Genomic DNA, 16,443 nt, shown 5'->3' with positions numbered 1-16,443 from the left:
TTATTTTCACTGTGTAGGCTCAAGGCTGTTGTTTCCTGTAGAGAAGGGGATTTTGAAAACGGTGACAGAAGACAGGAAGCAGAATGGGAGGAAAATGCAGCGTGAGACACATGGTCAGTGACAGGTTTATACCCACAGTCTACATCCAGTGTATCCACCCTGACCTTCTTCAAACATGGACTTTGTCACACTTTATACTGCATCAGCTGACTTCCTACATTGCTCCTGTCATATTGGTAATGGTAATTCGCTCTGGGCCATCTGTGCCAAGCCAAGCCGGGCCAGACACTGTCATTTAGTCAGAGAATGAGCAAACAACAAGGTGACTATAAAACACCACCTGAATCAGTGAGTCGAGGATGTGTGTGTTTACTCAAGCAGTTATTGATTTCAAAGCTCATCCTGGTTTTACTATGAGGTCAGTGGACCATGTGCAGTCATGCACTTGAAATGCGCGGAGCAGAAAGGCCTTAATAATCTGTGAGTAAAGACTGATCTGAAGTTTTATATTAACCATCATGTAAATATGATATATTATCACACATGGGGGTTCTCTTCTCCCACAAAGAAATCTGTGTTTTTGTTCACTATAAAACAGGCAGTCAGTCTCCAGCTACTATTCCAGCAATAAAATCCTTCATCACACTGATGTGCTGAGTAGAGTAGAAAAACCACTGATAAATAGTAGAAGGCAGCACATACACACAGATAGACGACGTACATAATACTCACATCAACCTTAAATAATCCAACAACAATTTGAGAGAACAATTTGTCTGTAAAGTTGAACATGTTATATATTATATTATATATCATAGATCAAGGCTGAAGCTTGAGAACTACAGAACTGTAGAATCAATCCAATCTGAGAGTTGCACCTTTCTCTCTGACTACTGATGCTTGACTGTTTGTTTTTTATGAGCTATATTTGATGATATTTACCTGGGTCAGAATTATCCCAAAACTACTGAATGGATTTCCATAAAGTTGTTGAAAGTATGGGACATGGGCCAAAATAGAACCCATTACATTTTGACGAGATGGGGCATTTTTCTTCTTTTTTTTTTTTAACTGATTCCCCAGGGAATAATACATGGATCTTGATGAAAACATTCTGAGGAGACTGAAATCGTTGATTATTTGTAATTTGGTGCAGCTTGATTGAATTTAAAGGGGACATAGCATGCAAATTCCACTTTGTTAGTGCTTCTACAGGTTAATGTGGGTATCTGGCATGTCTACCAACCCAAAAACTCTGGGGAAAAAACACTCGCGCGTTTTGTTATAGTTCCTCTAAGTCAGAAACGTCATGCTTGAGCGACTCGATTGCGCTTCCTGGGTATTGTGTCGTAACAAGGAACTGGAAGTCTCCCTACATGGTCTTGGCCCACACACCCCCGTCCCCCACACTCGTTACTTCGGGTTTACACCGGAGGCTGCGAGGCAGCGCAGCGCCGTTCCCAAGCACGCAGCCGGGCTGTTCACTCGGGACGAGCATTTCTCCGCTGGTCAGCTCGCGATTCACTCACATGTGGCATTTGTCTGGATCGTTGGGACTGGGAGGCTGCAGCAGCTGCTCGGGAGCGACCGCTCGCTCTCCCGTGCGTGAGCTGGAATTTGTGTCAGCGCCACACAGCCAACAGTGTGGAAGACTTCCGCAGTGTTCAGCGCTACTGTAACCCCCGAACCCCGACATTCAACGGGTACAACAACAAGCGGAGAAAGCAGAATCGCGGGCTGACCTTATATATACAGTCTATGGGGCTGACCAGCGGAGAAATGCTCGTCCGTGTGAACAGCCAGGCGGCTGGCGCTTGCGAGAACGGCTGCGCTGCCTCGCAGCGGTCTTCCACACTGCCAGCTGTGTGGAAGACTTCCGCAGTGTTCAGCTCTACTGTATGCCGGGTTACAGTAGTTACGCCGGGTTACAGTAGTTACGCCGGGTTACAGTAGTTACGCCGGGTTACAGTAGTTACGCCGGGGTACACCGGACGCGGAAGCGAGGCTGCGAGGCAGCGCAGCGCCGTTCTCCAGTGTTTGGATTGTTGTTGTACCCGTTGAATGTCGGGGTTCGGGGTAAATGATGGTCTTCATAGCCCCCCCACCTCTCTTTCTCTCTCTGTCTGTCTGCTTGTGTGCTTGTAGTGGATGGGCAGAGGGGGACATTTAATTATGTGATTGGGAAAATTAAAACTCCAGGACAACAGAAGGGGAATACAAAGTATGGGATGCATATTTGATAATTTATATCATATAAAATATGTAATTTATATCGTTTAAAATCATGGGGGGGGGGGGAGCTGGCTCATTAGCATTTAAAGGAACAGGCACTCAAAACAGGTCACTCTGTGGAGGGCTGTTTTATACAGGGTAAAAAGGGTGCTGTTTTAAATGATCCTTGTGGTATTTTGACCAAAGTATGTTACAGACATTTCATTAAGACCCCAAGGAACCATATCAACTTGTGGTAAAATGGGCATGCTATGTCCCCTTTAAGACTAAGGCCCAAAAGTACAGATGAGCTTTAGCTGAGATATGTGCTCTACTGAGTGCCATTAATATATGGTCCTGTGAGTCCATTTTGTAATAAGCTACAACCAATAACTTTCAAAAATGTTTTAAATACATGAAGTGCAGTTTATATTTTATCATCATGCATATTCTACAAGGCTTATAAGTGCACATCGAGATACAGTATGTTGTTATAGGTTTATTTTAATCCTATCTTTTTTCCCTTTTATTATTGTTTATGTGTGGTTGAGTTTAGACTAGATATCATTGAGTTCATATTGTTAGCCAACTAAATGCTAGATATACAGTTTTGCTTTGTTTTGATATGTAACCATGTCATTTTCTTCCTGGAGACAAGGACCTTTGGTTTGAACAAGTACTAAGTACTTCTAATTTCTTAAATATTATTTTTTACTAAAGAATAACCACTTGATATACCTTAGAAATAATGACTATTTATCTGTCATACTTTCCAGATGTTGTCAACTAGCTGGTAGAAAAGTAGCTACAGTGAAATCAGTTATTCTGATTCTTGTTTGTGCTGAAAATGTAATAGAGAAATCAACCACTTTATCATGTTTTATAACAGTCAATATTTATAATTCAGTGTGATAGTATAATGATTGGGGCTTATAACCCTCGTACCCCTCAACAATTAGGCCCTAGTAAGGAGAGGACTCTGAATTAGCCTTTTGGGCATGCTCTGTAGTCTCTGTTATTCTGAATATACTATATCCTCATTACTCTAAACTAACGATCACGCATAGGGAAGTCATAATTTGAAGGTATCAACTTCGTAACCACTCATGTGATGTTAAAGAACAATGACATCTTTATGAGTCAGCCTGATAGCACTAATTTCCATGATGCTGGTGCAGAATACACAGAAGCCCATTTTCCAATTTCCATACAGGCATTTGGGACACTAACCAAAGGAAATTCTGAAAACACAGAGTATTGTCCAGTACTTGTCTGTGATGTGTGCATATGAAAAGTTAGTCCAAAAACAACGTTCTACACATGAGAAGATAAGCACTTATTTTATTTAAATTATTTCTGAAATCCCCAAAAATGTTTAGCCTCAACCTTTTTACCGGGTGCTGGATGAGGTGAGTGATACCCAGATATGTACCAGAATTTAACATTGCTATTTCCACTGTGGGGACAGTCTATTGCTATAGAGCCAGTGACCAGCATACATTTATAGTGTGGGTAAGTGAACTGAATAGGATTAGAGCCCTGACTAAGGTGGTGATATGTTTTGTCAGAATACATCCCAGCATGTATTTAACTCTTAACAACATGTTGTTTCTCCTGAGTTTAACTTGAGGTCAGTGCTGACTTTCTGAGAATGACAGCAAATGGTAACTATTATTAACATGACGAGCAACACCACCTTCCATATTAAAGGATATCCGCATGAATCAAAAAGCATGAACATGTTTGGCAACTGGATTCAATATTAACAGAAACTTAACCTCTGTCAATGTAACAACTGTTTTAACAACAGCAACTCATTGTCCATTTACCAGCCTATTGGTTTTATATGGACTCTCTAAAGCTAATACCAACACAAACGAGAAGTCCTTCAAGTATAACAACTCCTGAGTTTATATTTCCACAGATCTAACAAGCAAACCCCATCTGTTTAAAAAAGACCTTACAGCTGAAAGTCAGGATCAAACTTGTATTGGAGTTTGAGTTTGTCAAGAACTATGTCAAGAATTACGATCATTGACATGTGATGTTTCTGTGATTTTCATGTTTTAAAGATGAGATATAAATCACTTTGTAACTTGAAGTTTGCCACATTTGCTTTCTCTTAGTTCCCCTGTGTGTTGCAGCCTGTTTAACCCGAAGCCCAACGGAAATAATAATGATTCAGCTCAAGTTTCCAAACTTGTCCATCTTGCACTTCGTGCAGCTAACCTGGTGAGTGACAGGCCACAGCCTCAGACCCTGATCTTTGAATCACTCACCATGGAGCCCGGTGCCTCTGTGGAGGTAAGCGGCGGACAGGTCGTCCATAGACCTTCTCAGAGATGCTGTCTTCGCTTCGGGGGCTTTATGCAGGTGGTTGTGGGGGTGGTGGTCCGGACTACCGATGCTCCCAGTACTGGACGTGCTACTACCATCCCCGTTGTCCCGAACCGACACCGAACCATTCAGGTTGCTGAGGCTGGACTGGCTGTCGATGGAGCTCCGGGAGCCGGCTCCCCTCCTCTCCTCATCCAGCATGAGGACGATCTCCTTCAGCTCCATGTTCTCCATCCTCAGCGCCTCCTGACCGGCCTCCAGCTCCTGAAGCTTTTGCTGGTACAGTCCGACGTCTTTCCACAGGACGCTGGCCGTGTAGCGGCCGAACCGCTGCCACTCCCGGGATACCTTCTTCCCTTTCTGCCGGTCGTCGTCCAGGAAGCAGCACAGCTCCCGGAGCTCCAGGTTATCGTGCTGAAGTTTCTGGTTGACGTCTTTCAGACTCCGGATCTCATGGAGATGGACCTGCAGGCTCCGGTTCACGTCCTTCATCATGTCCGCGTGTTCCAGCATCAGGTCCATGTTGCGGCTCTCCAGCCTCCTCATCCTCCGGATCACATCCTCCTTCCCCAGCAGCAGCAGCTCCTCATCGGACAGCTTGCTCACATCCGTCCCGTGACAGTCCATGTCCCAGCTGTTTATTTTTTGTCGCCCAAATAAATCGCGAGTCTTCTACGTTATGATGAAAAGCAGATCCATGGTAGACAACGCACCGGGCTGCAGAGAGATCCGTGTTCATCTGAACTGCTCTGGATTCACCCGCAGAGAAAACTACACATGACACACTGCAGGAATCACCTCACCGTGTTTAACATGAACAGTGGAGGGTCAGCATGGAGACACTGTCTGAAACCGGTGACCGGAGAGAGAGAGAGAGAGAGAGAGAGAGAGAGAGAGAGAGAGAGAGAGAGAGAGAGAGAGAGAGAGAGAGAGAGAGAACAGTGTCCTCTGTAGGCAGCAACACAAACTTGTATATTGTATATTAAACAGTTGATTTGATATTACTTCATCAAAATCAGGAGCAAATAACGTGTGGAATATAGATCACTATTAAAGGGTGAATATATTATTCATGTGCATTCTTGCTCACAATATGTAGTCTATAGCTATATTTTCTGCATGACTAAAACTAGTTTGACACTCGTGAAGTGGAATACACACAGAACACAATCATTCAGAAGGATGCATTTGCAAAATGAACACACTGTCGTCATTTAAAAAATACAAGTAATACAAAGACAAGTATAGGCTACTAGAATAAGTGCACTGCCGCAGTTAGAGATGAGGTTCACTTTGCTCTCTCAACATGGCCTAAAAAGTACCAGAATCATGCTTCATTAAGTCAGTTGTTATTTTAGAAATATTCATCTCCCCCATCTCATGACCTGGAAATGAACAAAGCCCCCACTGTTCAAGACTGTGGGGGAAAATACCAACAGGACCTTTGTTCACTCTTTCAATGAAAATCTTCCTCGCTTATGATGATGATTATTATTGTTATTATTATTATAACGATTGCATTTGAATGCAGCAATCTAGCTTGGATTAGGTTGCCATCTGCTGGACAGCAGGAGATGACATACAATTACATGTTGCAAAATATATTAGTTAAAGGTATGAACTTGCAAAACTCTCCATGAGCTGCCTGCTGCGTGATGTTGTGTGTGGAGGGGTGTCAGCAGTATCATTATTGCTGTAGAATGATGTGGCTGATCCATAGACAGTAGCAACCGTGCTCTGCAGCTGGTTGGCTTCTTGTCACGGTGTGTGTGTGCGCGTGTGTGTGTGTGTGTGCGTGTGTGTGTGTGTGTGTGTGTGTGTGTGTGTGTGTGTGTGTGTGTGTGTGCGCGTGTGTGTAACGGTACTACCAGTACACACAGAGGTTCACCACGTCAGAGCGCCAAACTCAGCGGATGACCGGAGTCGGAGCAAAGTGCACACAGGAAGCCGCTTGTGCACGACTCGCTCCTCCGTGGTCTCCACCGCTCGCCAGAATGCGGCGGTGTTACGGCAAAGTCCTGCGTCCTCTGTGGCTCTCTCCAATCGGCGTCTTGTGTTTTTCGATGTTCTGGGTCGCACCTGTGATGTTACACCCGCAGTGTTTGGATTTTAAGCCTCCCTTCCGACCGCTGAGGGAGCTCGACTTTTGCGTCATGTATAAGGACTTTGGTTGCTGTGATTATCAGAAGGACCAGGAGCTGATGGCCAGGTTCTATCAAGTTATGGATCATTTTGATTATCACGGATACGCAAACTGTGCGGGCTACGTCCTGGAGCTGCTGTGCCAGGTAGGCATGCATGGGCAAAGGTCGCTCTGCTTAGTGCAAAACATCTCCATCATGCGCCGAGAGTCTGAGCTGACAGCAAAGACAGTGGCCGTTAAATGAGCAGGAGACAAACACTTTCACACACAAACAGATGAATGCAGTCAGGTGCTCTTGCAGGGAAATGTCATGATGTTGGCGCTTTATGCTCATTGAGAAGCCAAAAGTGAGCTGAATGAAGGTAAAGGTCAGACCCTACTGATTTCCCTTTAAACCCAGTCACACACCAATACACACACACCCCACAGTACCACCCACTTATTCTGCAGTCAAATGTGGATCACATATATTGTAGATAATCGCTGACCAGCGCTGTCCAATTAAATTAGATAAAAAGGTAAAGAGTATCTCATTAAGTTTTTTTATTTTTTATTTAGTTTAAAGTTGTCCAGTTGACAACTTGAAATACAGATGGTTGCAGTCTAATATCGATTATGTGTTTGGGTTTGCCCATACTGACATTATAATACTTAAAATAGAAGAAAAAACGGAATGACACAGAATGACCTGTATTTAAACGTATACTGCATCCATACCTTTCATCTGTTTTGTTTAGTTTTACAATGACAGACATCCAATAGAGTTAAATAAATAATAATAATAAATAATGAATTTAATAACTTAGCAGTGTATTATTATTATGAAGTTATTATGAATAATAGCTGGTTTAACCTTCATGCTTAAGAGCATGATGTAGAGTTACTCTACCTTTACTGACAATAATCCATCAATTCATTTACCTTCCATTATTCTAATCAATGCTGCAAATACTCTTGTCTTTCTGATGTGCAATAGATGTCACGTGTAAACGTGACATCTATTGCACTTCTGTCCGTCCTGGGAGAGGGATCCCTCACATGTGTCTCTCTCTCTGAGGTTTCTACCTTCTTTTTACCCTGTAGTAGTTTTTCCTTACTCTTGTTGAGGGTTAAGGGCAGAGGATGTCACACCTTGTTAAAGCCCTATGAGACAAATTGTGATTTGTGAATATGGGCTATACGAATAAAATTTGATTTATTGATTGATAGATGGGGGATAAGGTGTCCCAGAAGCGGCTTCTACAAATATGTCTTGACTACAACTGGACAGTCTGACAATGGTTATCCAAAACATGTAGCTTTAGAGTAGGACTAAGAGCTTTTAGTGGGAGTATTGGCAACATGGTTTGGATAACGTTTTGTCTAGCTTTATGCTACAAAAGCTCAGACACAGCCAAACAATGGGGATCTTTATGAATATAGTGTTAGTATGTCATTATTATGATGTCATTATCACTGATATTGGTGAGTGAACTGTCAGCAGAGCTTACAGGCTTTAAACAAGTGTTCCCATTTTATGCTACTTTACACTGCTGCCTACAGTGTGTGGCCAGGGTCTCTTGTGTTGATAGTTATTTCATTAATGATAGTACATCCCTACAGCTAATAAATATAATAAAAATAAAAATAATTACTCTGGCTGTGAGCAGCACTGTGTTCATGTAAATCGAATTAAAATGTAAAACAAGGCTTACTTCCTGTTCCCAGTAGGTGGCGCTATCACTATCACTACATACAGACTAATAGATCCGTTCAGGTCGGGGCTCTGATGAAGTATGAGTAATTTGGGGCCGATTGGACAATGCACAGTGGAGTTAGGATAACTTTGTCTCCTTTCGGAGCGGCGGTGGACTAGTGGTAGAAAAGACGGACATCAGACTGGAAGGTTCGAGACCACGGACTGACAAAAACATACCTGGATATGGACGAGATCTGGATCTGTTCAAGTCCAAGAGGACTCTCCCTACCCCACTGTCTAAGTGCCCCTGAGCAAGGCACCTTACTCCCCCAACATCTGCTCCCCGGGCGCCGTCCATGGCTGCCCACTGCTCTGTGTGTTCACTGTGTGTGTTGTGTCCTGCTGTGTTCACACGGATGGGTCAAAAGCAGAGGACAAATTTCCCATGTCCCACACACGTGTGCATGTGTGCATGTGTGTGGGACCAATAAAGGAATCTTGAATCTTGAATCTTGATCTTTGGCGAAGGATCAAACTTTGACGCCACGCCACGGTCACTCCGTGTGACATACACTAAAACTTTTAATATATTTTAATCTCAATGGAGTTAACATTACACTTACTGAATTAAATGGTGTACATGGTCAAAAATGGCCACTTAATCCATAATGGCCGACTTCCAGTTTGGTCTAGCATATCGATCCAGGAGAGTTTTTTGTTCGTAATGATATGACACATGTCCCTACCGATTTTTGTACATGTCGGTCAATCGTGGTGCTAGGGCTGCTCTTTAGAGGGCGCTATTCAGCTTTTTTGCCATGCCCATTCCTTAACAAATTATACTGAAGTTACAGCAATTCCGTGTGTCACTGCGAGTTGTTGAAATTCGACGCCACGCCACTAACATGGTATTTGAAGTAAACTCAGTTTCCATGAGACTTCATCATCAATGTCTTGAGGCCCTTCTGACAAAGTTTGAAATGGTTGCAGTCAATAGAGGAGGAGAAGTACATCAAAGTTTAAAACATGCAAAAAATAAGACATTTCCTGTTGCCAGCAGGGGATTTTAAGTCATGATTTCTGTGTAGATGTCATCAGGCCGGGACTCTTGTCGTACATGTCCAGTTTGAAGTCAATTGGACCATGTATGTCCGAGATACAAAGACCTTGTATTCATTTGCCTGAATCATTAAACCTGATTACTGAGTTTTTGAGGCCAAAAGCCACTAATGTACTAAGTAAAGCTCTAGTGTGCTGAATCCTTCTCCTCATTGGTTCTAACCCTTCTCTTCCCATATCTCTCCTCCACCTCTCCAGGAATGTTCTCCCTATGCAGCTCACCTCTTTGATGCAGAGGACCCGAGCACCCCGGTCCACACCATCCCTGGCCTCTGTCAGGACCACTGCTTCCAGTTTTGGAAAAAGTGCAGCTCTGCCATCCCCTTCCTGTCGGACGACCCACACATAGCCAAAGTCAAAGAAGACCAGGCACGTTTCTGCGAGTATGTTGGGCTTGGTGACGTGGACTACTGCTACCCACACCTCCTTAGCAACCAAAAGCTCACTCAGAATCTGGGTCGAGTTCAGTCAGACTCAGAAGGCTGTCTGCAGCTGTGTCTGGAAGAAGTGGCCAACGGTCTGCGGAACCCACTATCCATGGTCCATGCTAACGACGGCACACATCGTTTTTTTGTGGCAGAACAGTTGGGCTTGGTATGGACCTACCTTCCTGACCGGTCCAAATTGCTGAGGCCATTTTTGAACATTACCAAGGCAGTGTTAACATCATCATGGGAAGGGGACGAGAGAGGCTTTCTAGGACTCACTTTTCACCCCAAGTACAAGTACAATGGAAAGCTGTATGTGTATTACTCAGTGGAGGTGGGTTTTGATGAAAGGATCAGGATCAGTGAGTTCCGTGTATCTACCAATGACATGAATTTAGTGGATCACACCTCTGAGCGGTAAGTATGGACAGTAGATCTAAGTAAGATAACGGCAATAGGTTTTGAGTGATCTGACACATTAACAACAATACATGCACCATACAAATGAACTCAAATAGGGAGTCATACCTGGTCATATCTGTCTTGTCCGATGTCCTTCCAGGGTTATTCTGGAGATCGATGAGCCTGCATCAAACCACAATGGAGGGCAACTGCTCTTTGCAGATGATGGTTACTTGTACATTTTCACAGGTGACGGTGGAATGGCAGGAGACCCATTTGGGAAATATGGGAATTCTCAGAACAAGTAAGAAAATATTTGATCTGAAGAAGAATCTGAAGCATAATCAATCTAATTTTGCAAATACACTAAATTATCATGATAAGAGATATTTTAGATGTTTCCGTCATAATAAATACATTTATGTTAATTCATGTTAATGTAGCTCTGCAGGAGCATATTCACATGACATAAATGGTCAGTTATTATATGTTTTCTATATTTCCACATCTTTTTTAGGTCAGCTCTCTTGGGTAAAGCTCTGCGCATTGATGTGGATGACAATGAGAGAGGCCCATTGTACAGAATCCCTCCAGATAACCCCTTCATACACGAACGAGGAGCTCGACCTGAGATTTATGCTTATGGTGTCCGCAATATGTGGAGGTGCTCGGTGGACCAGGGTGATCCTCGAACGAAAGAAGGAAAGGGAAGAATCTTCTGTGGGGACGTAGGCCAGAACAAGTTTGAAGAGATTGACATCATAGAGAAAGGGCGGAACTATGGCTGGAGAGCTAAAGAGGGCTTCTCCTGCTATGATAAGAAACTGTGTGCCAACAGCTCACTAGGTAGGCATTTCAATCAGATGGTTTCGAAGCATCCATGTTTCCCCTTGTTCAGCATCACACAACAGATCTTTAATTGTGTTTCAATGGTGGGCTAAGATCACATTCAGACCAAGACCAGGCTCAGATGCCTGAGCTTTTCACCACATACAAGGACCATGCAAGCTCCCTCCACAAATACTGATAAAATAGTCTGCCTTCTTTAGAATTCATTCAATGAACCTATATGAATTAGCACTTATTATTTATTATATTAGGGTTAGGGTTAATATTCATTAATTTCCTCTATCCTGACTCCGCACGCTCTCTTTTTTAGACACGCTGACACACACTGACACACAAGGACTAACATACAACAGTTTCATCGGACATATCGGTTAACTCAGTAAACAATATCATTTGGTCTTCACCAACACAAATGACGTCATGTTTATTTGCATAGAGAGCGTTGAAGTGAGTTCCGATCATAAGTATTGAAAGCTGTTCCATTATTGCATTTGTGGATACTGGTGTGTGCCAATGCGCATGTGCGTGCACACGCACTTGCACGAATGTATTAATGTATCAATGCATGTATCATCAATCCGTGGTTATTGAGCTGGTGGTGGCCGATTGGAAAATTTCAGCATATCACCCAATACTATAAAGAGGTACTTTTTTACAATAATATTTGTTCATATATCAGTCCTTATCTGCTAGTGCACCGACCCCCTCCCTATGCTGGACATATCTCTTTAAAAACAACAATGCTAATAATACATCACTGCTATTCAGACACAATCTTGTTAAAGAAATACTCTTCAGGGAGAAATACTCTTCAGATTCAGCTGTTAGGCATGAAAGCTTGGCATTAAAGCAGGAGAGCAAATCTATTTCAAAACCTGAATTAGACGTCTTTTGTTCTGATAGGTCAACTTTAAAAGAAAAGTAAATGAACTGATTTTATCTTGACTTAAAAACACCAGGAATCAAACCATTGACCCTTCGGTCACTGGACAACCCCACTAAACCACAGCATTCCTTGTAGGCCTACCTAGCTGAGGAACAACCACAGTGATACCAATAATGACCTTTAGATTTTTTTTAACAGATGATGTCTTGCCTATTTATGTATATTCGCACAAGATGGGAAAATCAGTGACTGGAGGTTACGTATACCGAGGCTGTGAAAACCCCAACCTGAATGGCATGTACATATTTGGAGACTTCATGAGCGGGTAAGATTAATGTGGTAAATATCATATTTTGTTAGCAAAATAATACCAACCTTTATCTTTGTGTTGAAAACAGCAACTAGCAGACTTTGACAAATGAAAAATAATGGGACATCAGACCTAATCCTGAAGAGAACTTGTTGTTTGTTAGACACCTCCCTGATCTGCATTTGATGATTTCAGAAATGGCACAAGTCTCTGCAGCAGAGCTTCTATAATCAGGGAGATTTTAGTAGACATGCCACAGTGAACACTGTAGGGGCTGGAACATACATGTTGGTTCAATTAATAATTCACAGAAAAAAACAATATGATTAATTGTTTCATCTCTTTTTTGTCATTTCCATAAGTGCATTTACTCAGGTACTGTACTTACAGTAAGTACTGCTGTGACATACCTGCGCTTTACTTAATTTTATGCCAATTTATACTTTATACATTTATACAATTCAGATAGAAATATTTTACTTTATACTTTATTCCATCTGATTACTGGAGTTTGTTTGTAGATTGAAGCCTATTTCAGGTAGAATTTCAATTTTCAATTTTCTTGACTAAGATGTTTTTCTTTATTCAGGAGCAGAAATCCCTTATTCTTTCTTACTCTAAGAATCCCACCTCTGCTTACATAAACTAATGTAGTTGTAGTAATGCAGGGAGTATTTTGAAATGAATGTGTCCTTGTCCTAGGCGTTTGATGAGTCTGCAGGAGGACAGAAACACAGGGCAGTGGAAATACAACGAGATCTGTATGGGGATGGGCCGAACTTGCGCCTTCCCTGGACTCATAAACAACTACCACCAGTACATCATCTCCTTTGCTGAGGATGAAGCTGGTAATGCATGGCCACATGCACACAAGCTCAAACCTCTGATACTGAATCTACAGTGTTCTTTCTACACCAGCTGTGACTTGTGTAATGTCCCCTTGATTTAATGATGTTTTTCTTTCCATCAGGCGAGCTGTACTTCATGTCCACTGGAATACCAAGTGCTACGTCACCTTCAGGAGTCGTTTATAAAGTGGTGGATCCCTCAAGGTGACCAACATAACCATTATAAAGTTTCATATTTCACCATCATTAAACAAAGAAATCCTCTGTAACGTGTCATGACCAGTAACTGCTCATTGTGAATTGAGAATGTGCAGTTTGGTTTCTGCTTGTAGGTCATGGATATGTAAGACACACATCTGTTCATAATTACAAACACTGGCATCTCATTCCACTCAGCAAGCTCCAGGGATGTGCAGTATCATGGTCACACTTGGCTTGGACGTGATAGTTCTGTCTTTTCTCAGCAGTGGTGAAATAACGTTCTCAAACTTAGTGCTAAATGTGGAGGTCATACTGCCTGTCTCTGGGTATAGAGAAGGAAAATGAAGCAGGGTTGGCAGCACTGTGAAAGGTTTGCCGTACTAAATCTCTCCTTCCTGACGTTGCTTCAGACAGCTTTGTTTTTTTTCTGTTTTTCTGTTACCTCATTTACTATAGCTCATTTCAACTGTTCCTCATTTCTGTCTACATAAAGGAAGGCTACTCAAAGTAACAGGGTAAAAAACATTGTATTTGTCCTGCAGCTTGTATCTTATACGCTACAATACTTCATATATCTGTTTTTTCTAGACGTGCTCCACCGAGACAGTGTCACTATGACCCTCTTCCTGTCAGAGTAAAAAGTCATCTCATCAAATTTGTTCCGCAGGAATGTGAGTCCACCAACAAAACACCTGACACTGAATTTAAAAATCAAATTTTTGACATTGTTTGTATTCATATTGGGTCTTGTGCTTTTCTGTTGTCTCTCCATTAGCATTGATTGGACTTGAGCCATTAAGCAAAAATATGCCCGAGCCACAACCCACAGAATCACATGACTGGCTCCAAGAGCTCATTGACCATCTAGGTGAACCAGGACCACACCTGGCCACCCCTCTACCAACCATGACCACCACCAAACCACCCAGACAGTCAAGACGGAAAGGTCGGCGCAGGAAGGAAAAATCCAGAGTAGAAACTGCACCAGAGATCCAGAGTGGAATGGTAAGGCTGGTCGGAGATGAACAAGGTCGCGATGACCGTGGACGGGTGGAGATCTACATTAACAGGGAGTGGGGCACTGTGTGTGACGACCTATGGACCACCAAGAATGCTGCTGTGGTTTGCCGGCAGCTAGGCTTCCAATACGCTCTGAAAGCAGCCAAGAACTCAGAGTTTGGTGAGGGGAAGGATCTGCGGATTCTTCTGGATGATGTTCAGTGTGAAGGGACAGAGTCCAGCCTGCTGGACTGCAGACACGCCGGCGTTGGTACAAATAACTGTGCCCACTATGAAGATGCAGGGGTGATCTGTGGCAACTCAGACTTTGTTATTGAAGTCTAAAAGTGTGACTACTATAAAGTCAGAGCTAATTATGATTAACTTAACCTGTTTTCTTAAAAATCCAACATCAATTTAACACTGTCATAAACAGGTATTATGAGGACTTTTCACATTCCCATAAATGAGCTGGGATTCTTTGATGACATCCAACGCTGTTTATCCAAGCTCTTTCTTCACTAATGTCTTCTACTTGTCTGCAGAGGCACTTTACAAATTTTACTCAACCGTAAATAAATATAATCAAAAGTTTCTATGAGAGTTGATTTTTATATTTTCATGACAGACTTTAATGTTTAATTTGAATGTATGTTTAGCATTGATTTATTACAGTTACATATTAGACAGAGTATTTCCTAATGTGTTGAATGTTCACCACCTATTGAATGAATGTATTGTTATATCCTGAGGTTACCATGTTGGTATGTGATTTTAATAAAAGCTTCAATTCTAGTCTCTACTGACGTTCTCAACTATTACTTTACGGAAGAGAAGCATTGACAAATTAGTCTCATAACAATTCCGTAACCGAGTTTAAAAGGAGTTTTTAATGTCGTCAGAGACAAGACAGGCTCCATAGCTCAGTGGTAGAGCACTGGTCTTGTAAACCAGGGGTCGCGAGTTCGATCCTCGCTGGGGCCTGTAGGTGGAACATCATTTATGTTTTCTCTCCGTGTGTTTGTTTGCTTTTGTCAGCCTGCACTCATTAAATACTGAAGGTCAGCACACATGACCGTAGTACACCCAGCAAACAGCTCACCACTGACACCCTGTGGTGTCTCCACACACAACAGTGTCTCTCACAATGGACCGATGAATGTTGTATACATTTATTTTATTGAACTGTTTAAATGTTGCATGATAATTCAAGTCAAAGTATATTATCAAAAAATCACCTTAAAAGAACCACCAGTCCCAGATCGTCCATGGTTACAGAATGTGGTGCAAACACCAAGGCAAACACAAAGTCACACAGGCCTTTTATTCCATCCACTCAGTGTTTGTTTGAGGGAACTTTCCTCTGTGCAGTGAAGGTCATTGATATGCACAGCATCACCTCTCAGGCGCTGGAGCCAGGCTTGAGCCCTTGAGCACCTTGCACCCTGCCAATATGTGGCTTAACCTCTCACCCTGGTTCTCTGTATCCAGCCTGACATCAGTCCTGACTCTCCTGATACTGCCACATCTCAAAGGCGCCCTGTTAAATAGTCGGTAGTATTAGTATATATTATCCATTAAATACTTTTCATGGGTTAGGGTTAGTGTTAATTTCTTAAAAACTCAACCTCAACTCAAACACAAATCCCCAAAAAATCCTGTCATGCTACTGACAGAACATCGAACCTCTTGATCACCATTTACTCTCTTCTGGTCTTTTATTGAATACAGTAGCAGATTCAGGCAATTAACTTATTAGTCCAGCAGAGGGAGTCCCCAGTATCTTAGCTTCATTTGACTGCAAACAAGCAGTGCAGGTGTTTTCAAAGCCCTGCTTCCACGTTAACCATGCAGACACCTTAATGTATGCACTGATGTTGACAGATCCGGCTTGATGTTCTATGCAACATTTAAATTGAACGAACTGCCAACTACTTTCAAACTAGACTCTTATATTTCTTTGGAGATATTTAAAATGTCCTTGTATTGTGTTTTGCTGATTGTTGATTCTTGTGACTGTTTCTTTGACTCG

At 42.4% G+C, this 16,443-nt stretch overlaps 2 protein-coding genes and 1 non-coding gene across 3 annotated transcripts in view; 2 read left to right on the top strand and 1 right to left on the bottom strand.

Moving 5' to 3' along the window:
- Positions 1-5,398, bottom strand: part of ccdc85ca (coiled-coil domain containing 85C, a) — a 21,815-nt gene extending 16,417 nt beyond the window's left edge. The window contains exon 1 of the mRNA XM_035168997.2: positions 4,491-5,398. Within this exon, the coding sequence (XP_035024888.1) occupies positions 4,491-5,175 (685 nt within the window). The 5' untranslated portion in view covers positions 5,176-5,398. The remainder of the gene's footprint in view (positions 1-4,490) is intronic.
- A 1,011-nt stretch (positions 5,399-6,409) lies between these two features.
- hhipl1 (HHIP-like 1) lies at positions 6,410-15,213 on the top strand. The gene is made up of 9 exons (XM_035168996.2): positions 6,410-6,836; positions 9,687-10,333; positions 10,479-10,622; positions 10,836-11,164; positions 12,252-12,378; positions 13,066-13,211; positions 13,334-13,415; positions 14,001-14,083; positions 14,188-15,213. The coding sequence occupies exons 1-9, from the start codon at positions 6,462-6,464 to the stop codon at positions 14,754-14,756; spliced, it is 2,502 nt and encodes an 833-aa protein (XP_035024887.1). The 5' UTR covers positions 6,410-6,461; the 3' UTR covers positions 14,757-15,213.
- Positions 15,214-15,323: 110 nt separating this feature from the next.
- trnat-ugu lies at positions 15,324-15,395 on the top strand. The gene has a single exon. It is a non-coding gene; the product is annotated as a tRNA-Thr (tRNA).
- The last annotated feature ends 1,048 nt before the right edge of the window (positions 15,396-16,443 follow it).

The sequence above is a fragment of the Hippoglossus stenolepis genome, chromosome 10 (genome assembly GCF_022539355.2).
Source record: "Hippoglossus stenolepis isolate QCI-W04-F060 chromosome 10, HSTE1.2, whole genome shotgun sequence".
NCBI lineage: Eukaryota > Metazoa > Chordata > Actinopteri > Pleuronectiformes > Pleuronectidae > Hippoglossus > Hippoglossus stenolepis.
The sequence above is the reverse complement of the archived record's forward strand: the minus strand, read 5'-3'. Positions and strand labels throughout refer to the sequence as shown.

Bases quoted from the DNA above. Each gene is read 5' to 3' on its own strand.
- hhipl1 (XM_035168996.2), top strand. From the start codon at position 6,462: ATGACCGGAGTCGGAGCAAAGTGCACACAGGAAGCCGCTTGTGCACGA. The intron at 13,212-13,333 runs GTAATGCATGGC...TCTTTCCATCAG, and splicing joins CTTTGCTGAGGATGAAGCTG to GCGAGCTGTACTTCATGTCC. The intron at 14,084-14,187 runs GTGAGTCCACCA...TCTCTCCATTAG, and splicing joins CAAATTTGTTCCGCAGGAAT to CATTGATTGGACTTGAGCCA.